The sequence below is a fragment of the Ascaphus truei genome, chromosome 9 (assembly GCF_040206685.1).
Source record: "Ascaphus truei isolate aAscTru1 chromosome 9, aAscTru1.hap1, whole genome shotgun sequence".
Taxonomy (NCBI): domain Eukaryota; kingdom Metazoa; phylum Chordata; class Amphibia; order Anura; family Ascaphidae; genus Ascaphus; species Ascaphus truei.
The window spans coordinates 50,382,736-50,395,353 of NC_134491.1; the positions used below are offsets into that span (position 1 = coordinate 50,382,736).

At 42.1% G+C, this 12,618-nt stretch overlaps 1 protein-coding gene across 2 annotated transcripts; it reads left to right on the forward strand.

Moving 5' to 3' along the window:
• Positions 1 to 684: 684 nt before the first annotated feature.
• On the forward strand, positions 685 to 12,334 carry NAA30 (N-alpha-acetyltransferase 30, NatC catalytic subunit). 2 transcript variants are annotated; one of them, XM_075614771.1, is made up of 5 exons: positions 685 to 782; positions 970 to 1,540; positions 6,203 to 6,326; positions 7,771 to 7,826; positions 9,851 to 12,334. In XM_075614771.1, the coding sequence occupies exons 2-5, from the start codon at positions 971 to 973 to the stop codon at positions 9,986 to 9,988; spliced, it is 888 nt and encodes a 295-aa protein (XP_075470886.1). In that variant the 5' UTR covers positions 685 to 782; position 970; the 3' UTR covers positions 9,989 to 12,334. The 2 variants fall into 2 exon arrangements, with proteins under 2 accessions (XP_075470886.1, XP_075470885.1); XM_075614770.1 differs by having other exon boundaries at positions 686 to 1,540.
• The last annotated feature ends 284 nt before the right edge of the window (positions 12,335 to 12,618 follow it).

Consider the following 12,618-nt stretch of genomic DNA (forward strand, 5'->3'; position numbering starts at 1 on the left):
TACAGTTACAAGCACGTGTCCAAGCGCGAGACCCCCAACATGTACTGAGGGGAGGGGTACCCCCCAACATGTACAGATGGGGGGTACCCCTGACATGTACTGAGAGGGAGGGTACCCCCAACGTGTACTGAGGGGGGTACCCCCAACGTGTACTGAGAGGGGGGTACCCCCAACGTGTACTGAGGGAGGGTACCCCCAACGTGTACTGAGGGGAGGGCTACCCCCAACATGTACTGAGGGGAGGAGTACCCCCAACGTGTACTGAGAGGGGGGTACCCCAACATGTACTGAGGGGGGTACCCCCAACATGTACTGAGATGGGGGTACCCCTAACATGTACTGAGGGTAGGGTACCCCTAACATGTACTGAGGGGAGGGTACCCCCAACGTGTACTGAGAGGGGGGTACCCCCAACATGTACTGAGGGGAGGGGTACACCCCAACATGTACTGAGGGGGGTACCCCCAACATGTACTGAGGGGAGGGGTACACCCCAACATGTACTGAGAGGGGGGTATCCCTAACATGTACTGATGGGAGGGGTGCACCCCAACATATACTGAGGGGAGGGGTACACCCCAACATGTACTGAGAGGGGGTACCCCCAAACTGTGAGAGCCCCCCCCGGCAGTGACATAGGACTTCCTCCCCCCCTCCCTCCTCATCCTGCAGATCGCCAGCGCCGGAAGTGTCGTAAAGACAGGCAGGAAACGTTGCTCTTGACTGCCGGCTTCCCTTTACGGCCGCGGGTGAGCGGAGGCAGAGAGCGGAAGATAGTCTGGGTCAGTGAGGAGGGATTCATCCACCACCTCTCCCCCCTCCCCACACCCCCCGGAGCCCGGCTCCCGTGTGATGGGCCCGGGCCGCCGGGGCTGCGTGTCCCCCTCCTCCTCTCCCCGTATAACCGCCGCTCCCTCCTCTATATAACCCCGCCGCTCTCTCCCCCCCCCCCCCCCCTCACCCCCTCAGGATGGCTGATGCACCGCCTGGGCCTAGCGTGCTCACCCCGCCCGAGCTCTGCCTGTTCCCCGGGGCCGGCATGGCCCTTACCGCCGGCTACCACCCGGGAGAGGAGGAGGAGGAGGAAGAAGAGGAGGAGGGTCGGTACGGGCAGCAGGGCAACGAGGCCTCGGAGGGTCCCAAGAGCCATCACCGCCACCACCATCACCTCAACGGCCTGATCAGCCCGGGCCTGCGGCACCTCAAGGCCGTGTCCCTGAGGACCAGGCCGGAGGGGCCGGGCAGGAAGGACCCCCGCGGCCTCCCCGCCTCCTCCCCCCCGCACCATGAACGGACTGCCGCCCCCAACGGGCTGGACCGGGTGCGGGAGATCGGGCCCCTCACCGCCGGCCTGGCCGCCTGCACCCTGCGGGGGGGGGATCCGGGCACCGAGGGGGACATCGCGATACGATACGTGCGATACCAGTCCGAGTTCCAGATGCCCGATATCATGAGGCTGATCACCAGGGACCTGTCCGAGCCCTACTCCATTTACACCTATAGATATTTTATCCACAACTGGCCGCAGCTGTGCTTCCTGGTAAGTGAGGGGAGGGCCTCTTACAGTCACTTATTGTATGGTATATATGTGTGTGCACCTTATATCAGTGTGTGTGTGTGTGTGTGTGTGTGTGTGTGTGTGTGTGTGTGTGTGTGTGTGTGTGTGTGTGTGTGTGTGTGTGTATATATGTATATGTTTATAGTATGTATGTATGTATGTGTATATGCATATTTTAACTGGCCATTTATCACTATCAGAGGGTTGGAATCCCCAGCCCTCAAGGGCCACCAACAGGTCATGTTTTCAGGATATCTTCGATTGAGCAACCTGTGCTGAAGCAGGGATGTCCTGAGAACCTGACCTGTTTGGCCATTGAGGACTGGAGTTGCCCACCCCTGACATATGTGTATGATGCATCCTGTGATATAAAGTGGATGAGATGCATGCTATATTACATGTAATATGTTATCAATGTAGATGCATAATTTCCTATCCACTTGTGTTCTTGGCAACTGTGTTGTGTGATCATTCACTTTGAAAGGGGTCAGCAGCAACACATGGCTTTGCTTTTGGAGAGTGGGAAAATGGCTTCATTAGCTTGTAATTCCCTTCTCTCCCAGTGGGCCATGGTGGAGAGAGGTTTATCACATTCTACTGACAGCAAAGGGGTCTTAATTTGGTTTGCCCGTGGCCTCTTTTTACACCAATTGTTGATGTCCTGCAAAGCAGTGTTAACGGACATCACGTATACAAAATTCCATTACATTACTCGATAGAATGGCCCATAAAGGGATATTGATGCCTTCTTTGGATATTTATTTTTCCAGCCTAATTTTTTGTTTTCAATGAGTACAACTATAAGGGATTCTTTTTGGTTGATCTCCCTCTAACAACCATTTTTGTACATATGTTAACTGACTTCGCACCTGCTTATGAAAAAAAAGTCTCCACTTGGGAAACGGAGAGCAAAGATGTTTAAAACTTTTTTTGCATGTTCGTATAAAAAAAATAGTAGTTTAACCCATCGCAATGTGATGTAGGCTGCTCTGGCCGTGAAAAGATTAGTAGTTATAGCCAAGTCCTTCTGCCTGACTTAAAGACCCTGATAACCCCTGCACCAGAACATGGAAAGGACTCTTGCTGGTTGTTACTCTGGGCAAACAGGTGGAAAAGGGCACCCAAATTAAGCATAAAACCTGACCAAGCTTTTTATGTCATCTGAGAGGGAAGCTTTGAGTTAGATTCATTAGTCATACTTGGGATCACTGTACATTGCCGCCTGTTCCATTTGAAGGTGAAAGGGGCAGATGGTAGCTTATTCTGTTACGGTTGTGATATAGTTTGAGCCTGCGTGGCAATGAGTTGAGGCTACATTCAATTACACAAGCACAGGTTTACTATAGAAAAATATCACCTTTAATAGACTTAAGTATAGTCATAATACCATGGCTGTTACGCGTTTTCGCACTGACACCCTATCACTTCAGTATCCAAGGAATGGGAATTACTTTAGCACTGACGGGACTTAATTATCCCATCTGATCACGGGGCTGGACCTTGTACTTTGTTGTGAGATATCATCATGTTTCCTAATCAGCTCCGTATTTGAGGCCGAACATTTATCCTCCAAATGGTGTCTTTGATGGCATGCAATCTTCCATTGCTATAATTAGAACGAACGGGCTTTGAGGTTAGAAAGCGTGTAGAAAAAGTCAAACTTCTACTTAAGATTCACCTTTCTTATAAAGGCGCATTCACAAATGTCAGGATAATTCAGAATATCCTAACTCAGGGGTGCTCAACTCCAGTCCTCAAGCCCCCCAACAGGTCCGTTTTTCAGAATATCCCTGCTTCAGCACAGGTGGCTCAATCAGAGGCTCCATCTTTGATTGAGCCCCCCATGCTGGAGCCGGGATATCCTGGAAACCTGGCCTGTTGGTGGGGCTTGAGGACTGGAGTTGAGCACCCCCGAGTTAGGATATTCTGAATTATCCCGACATTTGTGCATGCAGGAAGTATTACCAGCTACATTTTCTAGTGAAAAGCGCACGCCTTTACATGTACAGTTCTTGGCTTGTGTATACATTCCCACCAGCATGCTATATATGGCATGGGGACCGCCCGAATGGCATCACTAGTGTAAGGATTTGTGTGTTCAGTTGGGCGTGGAGCTTTTAAAGCAGGGTGGAGTACAAAGTGACTGACACCAACTACCCACTTCAGCATTTCTTACTGCATGGTTGTAACAGAAGCTCCCTGCAATAATGAACTCTTTCAGACTTGAAGCAGGTGTTGTGTTGATACTCTGGGGCACCAGATGGGCTGCTCCAAACATCAGGGTGTAAACTCCTGACGGGTATAACTTAAAAAAAATAAAAATAAACAAACGGTTCATTTGCCTCTCGAGTAAAGTTTAAAAAAAAAAAAAAAAAAAAAAAGGGAGCTTGTAGAATATTAACTGGTGGTGATCTAGTAACTAATTTGGGTGCATTAAAGGCAATTAAAACATTGCTATTAAAGTATAGTATACCAGCATCATAATTGGAATGATGCATGGCAATTAAGCACAGATAAGTCATTTGCAGCTACCAGAGATGTGGTTATTTATTTATTTTTTTAGTCGTGTTTAACTTTTGTAGTCACTCTTGCTGCCAGAGACGACATGTACAGACTACCTGCCAAAGGGGCCAGCAACGCATTGCTCTGGCAGCAAAAGGATTAAAACACAACAGGTTGTATGTGAGCCAGAAATACTGGAGATGGGTGATGGCCGGGGGACTCTTCGAGTTCTCCAAAGGGGCCACATCACAAAACCTTTAGAAGTAGAAGAGCCACGAGCTTATTGCAATGTAATTGTACATACACTTAAAAGACTTCAACATTTTGCAAGCATGTGCATATATTTATTTAATTTACATTACTTTATCGTACATGTGAGTTTGTGTGAAAAATTGCAGTCTGCTGCCTAACCAACTAGTATGACATTAGCACGTCCAGAGACATCAAGACTGCATTTGGCCCATGTGCTGCCAGTTGAAAAGCCCTGGATTAAGGGGGCTGCCCATAAATGTAATTTGTGATACTTTATTTAAAAGCCCACCTAATTTTAGGTGGTTGTAACCAGCTAATTCTGCGGTCTGCAGTTATTGACCTATTTGTGTTGTTGTGCAAATTTGCCACTCGGGTCTATCCTTAATAAACCAGGACATTTGGTAACTACATGATGTGGATAATATATAGATATTTAACATCCTAGCCCTGCTTAGAACAATTTTCTTAAGTAGCTGTTTTGATTCAGTGCGGGGGGCAATACTGGCATTTTAACCATTCAATTTCCTTCCTGTATCTGGCAACTGGAGGCTCCCCCATGGGTGTGTTATTTTGAAAGAAGGTGTGAATAGTGCAGTCTGCACTCCCCATGCCTTTATCTTTGTATGCCAAATGTTTCGAGCTACACACTTAATTTTGACCCTAACGCTACTTGCTTATTTCAAATAAAATCCATTTTCTAATCCCACTATTTTTTATTCTTTAATATTTCTCACTATAGTGTTTCCATTTCTTTAACTTTGATTTCTCCCACTTGCTGACATTCAAACAATGTGTTATTGCTAAAACACCCCAAACCCAAAATTATCGTCGAGTTGCTAAGCCTACTCAACTTCCAAAAAAGCATCAGAGAAGCTCAAAATAAGTTATTCCGATGAAGTCTCCATGGAAAACATCAAGTGAAAATAAGCATCAGCAATGGATGTGTGCATGGCTAGAAGATCAAATAAAACTAAGGGTGGTAAACTGCTTTAAAACGTCCAAATTGAGCTTATATTCAGTATAATTTATGGGGAAATTGCACCTTAACCAGGAGACATGTAGAGTCTGATATTTTTGCAAGTGGAAAAGAATGTTCTGTATATTTTTAAGGTAGTTTAATTTCTGTAGAGCGTTTTTAACACCTTACTATACAATGTCTGTATGCTTGGGCTATTATGTAGGCAGTGGGTAACTGAGAGGCTAGTGCAGGTATTAGTGTGTTTGTTTTGGGCTACTGAAATACATCTTTGGAGGGATTATTTGTGTATATAAGGAGGAACTCTGAATAAAGTAATTTTCACTAAATGAAGATGTGCAAGAAGAGATTTTAACGGTGTCGTCAGCTGGTCAGAAAGGAAACTGCAGTGAGCGGTCACAGCTGTAATATGAAATTCAGATCTCTGGGTGTGAACACCGTGTTTAATTCACACATTAAAAGTGCAGTCCCTCTGCAATCATGTTTGTGATCCACATTGAAATAATTTTTAGAAATGTGCAGTACTGATTTGTTTAATGTAATATATATTCCATTTTTAGACAGCAAAGCTTTTGCTTCTACTACTATCTCATACTGAAGACAATTACAACATACCCCTTATCTGCTACTAATCATTTTCTGAAACCGCAGATTCCAATAGTATAAACACTGTACATGTTGCCCAGTGCACGCTGGCGTAAATACATTCTGTATGGAAGTAAATGCCAGCTTTTCTGTAATGTTTTACATTTATAATCAACTTGTATCGCCATTTTGCATTCAGAGTGGGGAATTACATCAGCATGTGTTCTGCTTCTTGTTTGTTCTGTGCTTGTTTACTTACTGCACATTATTTACATTTTATTTCACTGAGCTGTCAATTAAGAAGATTTTGCAACGTGTTTGTTTTAAAGGCCGTGGTAGGCGAAGAGTGTGTAGGTGCCATCGTCTGCAAGTTGGATATGCACAAAAAGATGTTCCGAAGAGGGTATATAGCCATGTTAGCAGTGGATTCCAAATACAGAAGAAAGGGCATTGGTAAGGACATTTGTTTCCCATTCTTTAGTCTTGTCCAGTATTCAAAACAAGAACAGCACTGTTATGGAACCGGAGTGTATAGTGATTAGTGATGTAAATACTGTGCTATTGAGTAAGAAATGATTAAAACATAACGTTTAATTTGAGTATATATAAAATAATGGAACTTAAAAGAAACAACTAAAAAATGAGGAGGGGTGGAGATGAGAGTAAAATTACAGTGTGTGTGTGTGTGTGTGTGTGTGTGTGTATATATATATATAATCAACTGTAAATATTCCTGTATATTCATTTGCATGTCTTAGACAGGTCTGCAACCCTGTCTTTCACCATTATCACCCAGCAAACAGCACTTCCACTGCAGCAAGGGATTCTGGGAAATGACATGCAAATGAGCACACAGTGCCACTTTTTATCTCATGCTCACATTACATGAGCAACCCTTAGCCAATGCATGCTGCTTTAAACACAGCTTTTAAGCAAGGACTTGGGAGATATATATATATATACGTGTGTGTGTGTGTGTGTATGTATATATTATATTATATGTATGTATATGTATATATATATATATATATATATATATATATATATATATATATATATATATATATATATATATAAAATCTATATCAGTACGGCAGATTCAGTCCTACAAATATTACCATACTGTAATTTTATACTCGCATCTCCACCCCCTCCTCATTTTTTAGTTATTTTTTAAAATTTAAGTTCCATTATTTTATATAGACTCCTATTAAACGTTATGTTTTAATCACTTCTTACTCACTAGCATGGTATTAGCACAGTAAATAAGAGTTTAAAAACTGAGTAAAATATCAACGTACAATCTGTGCTTCAAGGGCATAAAAGCTGCAGGGAAGTAGCAATATTTACTATTAATCTGAATTGCTTGTGGTACAAAATATACCTGTTTTTGGTTCTCATGAGCTGCTCTGATGGGTGATAAAGTAGACCTGACTAAAACTGTCAGATTAATTGTTGTGCAGCGACGTGTTTTTTTACATCCTTTGTTTTTGTTTTCTTTAAACTGCCTCTGACACAATAGGAGCCCCCATCTGAAGATTTGACCAATTCTCTTCTAAAAGACCATATTTTTTTGCAGTCCAGCTCAACCTGTAACTGCCTTGATAAAGTGTCTCTAATCTTTGAGAAATCCCATGTGTTTTGAGTGTTCTTGATGCAGTGTGATATAATTACAATAAAATGTGTAACAAGCTTTAAATGTCCTTGAAAGACACCAAGTTCGTCCTTCAGTATAGAAGACCTTTTGTATTGAGCTTTCAATAAAGATGCAGTGTTGAACTGTTGGCACTAGAGCTCCGAATCTTATCATCTATCTCCTATTGATCTTAATGTTCAGAAGTAGTTTACGTTTCCTGATTATTTAGCTTTGTAAACACTCTCCCAATCTAAATTTCAGGTACAAATTTGGTTAAGAAAGCTATTTATGCCATGGTTGAAGGGGATTGTGATGAGGTAAGACATTCAATGTGTTTGTTGTGCTTATTCTCTAGTCTTAAATGTTTACATTTCAAAAAGGAAAATACGTGGTGGGCTGTTAATTCCAGTAAGTGGTCTGTGAAGTTAATATGCACTTGCAAAGATGCTCACTTTTTTAAAGGTGCCATTTTCTATTTCGTTTTCAAAATGTTTTTTAAAACCATTATTGTAACTGTACCTAATGCAAATTAAGATCTTTTCAGACCACACTTAAGGCCTCTGAAGGGGAGGGGGGTGCTTGCCAATCAAGTGTTCACTCCACTTAATGCCCACCTTGCCCCCCGCCCAGTTGGATGAGAAAGAAGGGTCGCTTAGCCAGGGCACACTTCTGTTCACACAGAAATTAGTAGCCAGAGGAAATCAAACCCCTCCCATTTTGCAGTTTGTTTAAAAGTCATTTAAAGTTCGTAAAACAATCTTGATCCAAGTGTTGGCTTTTTTGTCTCTGACGTATTACTGTCAATAATTCATTTGGACCAGGAGGGATTGCCTATTTTTGGCAGATTTTTCAGATGCCTTTTCTATAGTCATTAAAGGTTTAAAAAAAAATAAAAAATAAAAAAATAAAGCCAAACACTTTGTTTCAGTTGTGAATATTTTTCCATAACATCACTTTAATACCTTCCCTGGTAGTCTGTTCCTTTGGCACTAGAGGAGAGTGTCTGCAGGCTCCAATGTCGGTAAAACTATATCCGATAACTTGCATACAATCATGTTACTGCAGAGCCCTATGCATAACATAAGCTTGTATGTATGCTAATTGTTTTACAATGTTACAACAGCCTTATACCCTTAATATATAGGAAAGAAAGGAAGGGCATGGGTGTGTAGTGATGCTCAAGGAGGAGCTAGGCTCAAATCTTCGTGCTGTACCCCTATATTAAAGCACAAACATGGGGAGGTTCGATAAAGCACTCTTAACATGATCCTATAAAGTGAGAGATTACAACACACCCACAATTACCTTTTTATTACATCTAATATTTATTCTATTTAATTCCTCTTCCATAAATATGGTACTAAACAGACCAGACCATGTATGGCGTGGTATCCTCCCTGAGACAAAAATACGAACATACTAAATTACCCTTAAAAAGCACATATAACATTACACACTGAGCCGCACATTTAACACTTATGTTTTAGCAGAAGACGGGTGAGGGTTAGGGCTTTGGGCTTCAATTACTTTCATATGCTGCCGGTATACTGTCTCTTTGGTCTCCCTGTTCATTTAATGGATTTTCCCTAAGCAGCGGGTTCCTGTATCACACTGTAGCAGTCCATTTCTGCTTTTCCACGTGCAGATTTTAGCAGCAAGTTAACTCGCGTTTTTTAGCAGACCCATTTGCATTTGTGGGGGCAGAGCTTACGAATTGCAGAATGGTTCATTCACTGGGGTCGAATTCCCACACTCCCTCTTCAGGTTAGCACATGGGGGCAGCTTGAATATGTCGTTGGACTGGACAATGACCTTCAAAGAGGTCCCCAGATGTCCTGCTGTGTGTTCCACACCCCGTATTGTTAGGCTACGCTTATAGTGCCGGCGATGTCAGGCTGCGGTCGCTAGAAAAATCAAATTGAGATGACTTCCAGCGATCACGACCAGGCCGTCGCGCCGCGCTTACTATAAGCGCACGCAACGGCAACAATGCATTTGTTTTAACGTCGCTGTCGCCGGCACTATAAGCACCGCCTAAGAGATTCAATTGCTCCCTGGAGAAGCAATTTCATGATTGTCCTCTTATGAGGGCCTCGATTCCCACCTTTATGCCCAATGGGACCTAGACTTTCTTCGGGTCCCCAGATGTCCTGTGGCATCATTTCAGACTAGGCTCTGTATTTGTACAAAATATATAGAAACCTGCTAGCTTGGGCTTCAGGCCTGATGGAGATGAGTCTATTGAAACCTGTTTATGACCCAGTATTGACGGCTAGTTCAGCAACTCTTCGACACAACATTTTGATAGTCTCTCATTTCTCTTCTTTTGTTTTTAATGAAGGTCGTGTTGGAAACAGAGATCACAAACAAGTCAGCTTTGAAACTTTATGAAAATCTTGGCTTTGTACGAGATAAGCGCCTGTTCAGATACTATTTAAATGGAGTAGATGCACTGCGTCTTAAACTATGGCTGCGTTAAGAAAACCGAACGTCACGTCAAGGAACAAATCCCCCAACGGTGCGTGTTCAGGACATCATTTCCATGCAGCTCTCCTGTCCGTATCCCATTGAGTGTCGCACATATTTTGTTGCACTAAGGCATGGCGCATTTGTCCTGAATTAAAACAAATTGTTTCTAACATCAAGGGAGACTGTATGGTACCAGCAAGATGTGCCAGTCGCCAGCCAAGACCTATTCATTCATTTGCAAATCTACTGACGGTGTTACATAAAAAAAAATAATGAACATTTTATCAGAGCCACCTATATGAGAACTGTAATCTTTGGTTCCGGGGGGAGGGGGAGAATACAGAAGCCAGTGTGAGTTGTAAACTGGCTATTAACATTTCATACAAACCTTGCCATAGATTTATAAAGAGGGGGGGAGGGGAGGGGGCGGGGGGAAAGCATACATTTGAGGTTTTATTTTCAGTATTGCATTTTCCATTCTTAATTATTGGTACCTCAGCGAATGAAAAAAATCCAATGTATTATAGGGTGTGGAGGGTTCGGGGGTGGTGTTACCCTAAGTAACAGGGATGAAGTTGCGTCTGCCAGTGCCTGTATAGATAAGTATATTTGTCTTCACCTCTAGTTAAAGTGCATGGTTTCCCCCCCCCCCCTTTTTTTTTTATTTTCACTCCTTTTGCAAGAGAATCAATTTTTTTGCTTTTATTTAAATTCAGCTGGTAAATTATTTTGGCTTTTTTTCCCGCCCACCCCCCTCCCCCCCTTAATTCGGACTCCTTTTTTCAGATACTGCAGGGGGGGTGATCTTTGTTGGCCCTAATTTGGTGAAGCGTAAGGTTATTATTTTGGGAATAAAACGAATAATGTCGCTGCTAAATGGGAAAATGGTATAACTTAAATCTATGCTGGTTCTGGATGCACTTTTCTTCAGGAGTGAGGGATTTTAAAGCAAAAAAAAAAATATGTAAATTGGTATTTTATTTAAAGACAAGTATTGCTAAAAGCTCTAAAGAACCGCTTTACTTTTTAGAAAGCAATTAAACCGTTTTCTACCCTTATTTGGATTCAGATTTCAGCTTTGCTTCACATATGTTCTCAACCTGCTTTTTGTTTTTTTTGTTTTTCCCCGTGTCCGATTCTTGGAAATAAATTTCAAGGTGTATCGTGTCCTATTTCAGCAGCGTTTCTTTCATGCTAAGTGAATGTGAGCTGTGGCATAAGTTTCAACTCAAGGACTCGGAAACGGCGGCCATTGTTTAAAGTTCTTCAAATAGACCACAAAGGCGTAATAAGAGTCACACACTTCTTCTTTTGTTTCAACAGTTTCTTGTTTGTCCTTCAATTCTTTGCTTGTGTTTTTTTGTTTGTTTTTTTTTTACTTGCCCTTGCATTGTGGAAGTAAAGGTTCAGTTGAAACTGCTCCCACCTACTGTTGCTATCTCTGCAGAATTGAAATTTGCCTTATTGCTGTATTTTTAAGATTCATTCTTTTTTTTTTTTTTCTCCGCAATGTGAAAATTTCATTTTGTTTGTTTTTTATTTAACGATCGGGTTTAAATGAATTTACTAAAACTGTTATTTAAATCTTCTGCTACAGCAAGTTACCAGCGTAAGATTTGCAAAGTAAACATGTAGTGATCTGGCTTTTTGTTAAAATGACACTGTCACGATACAACTTTTTTTTTTTTTTAATAGACAGGAAATATTCTCATTTTGGCTTTATGGTTTTTAAGCGCTTGACAATTCTATACTTAGACGTCTAATATAATGTCCTGTTTAAGCAGGCTTCTACCATCACAGGGGTTCGTTGTTTTCCTACTTGTACTGGGTACAGCTTTGGCTGACCTGTCTCCAACTGAGTTTGTACTGTTAGTGTCCTAAAATAAATCATGAATACCATGTATTTCATCCCTTACTGAAAGAGTACAATCGCTTCCGTTGGTATCCCCCAAAAAGTACGCATCCCTAACAATGCTCTAGCTACGTAGTGGGTTTAAGACGTGTGAACTCCTTGCATTCTGATTGTACTGGAAATTCAATTTGAGATTGGTCTCTAAAATATCATTGGTATATCTCATATAGTGTCGGTCTGATAATTGATGATTACATGTTGACGTGTTGTTTTTCCTCTGCCTTAACCCCTTCAGTGCTAGAGTAGCCGACAGTTTCATGCATTTCTCAGCGATGTGTTGCAGTTTCATTCAGCATTGAAATGGTTCAAATTTTCAGTGCTAGACGAGCCTGCATAACACCGCGTAGCGACGTTTTGCATGCCATGCTTAGCACTGAAACTTTTGATAACATTTTAAGTGGGATTGTTAAATGTGTGAGCTGTAAAATAAACATGGTTATGTTGTTTTATGTTTGGTGCTTTAGATAAGGATTACGATTCTATATTGTGCTTTTGCTGCCTCCGCACTTTCACCCTCATACAGAAGCCCACGGTCTAATAGGAAAGACTTGTATAGTGCTTTCATTTTTAATCCAGAATCTTTCCTTGCTTAAAGTCAAGGGGGGAGGGAGAGAGAACTATCTGTATGGGTTATGCTGTATACAGTACACACAAGATAAATGATCCCCTCTACCATACATAATAGCCCAAAAATCAGTGGTGTTGGGAGAAATCGGCCTATTTGATAC

Coding starts and splice junctions, on each gene's coding strand:
- NAA30 (XM_075614771.1), top strand. CDS start 971: ATGGCTGATGCACCGCCTGGGCCTAGCGTGCTCACCCCGCCCGAGCTC. Junction 1,541..6,202: donor GGCCGCAGCTGTGCTTCCTG/GTAAGTGAGGGG, acceptor TTTGTTTTAAAG/GCCGTGGTAGGCGAAGAGTG. Junction 6,327..7,770: donor ATACAGAAGAAAGGGCATTG/GTAAGGACATTT, acceptor TCTAAATTTCAG/GTACAAATTTGGTTAAGAAA.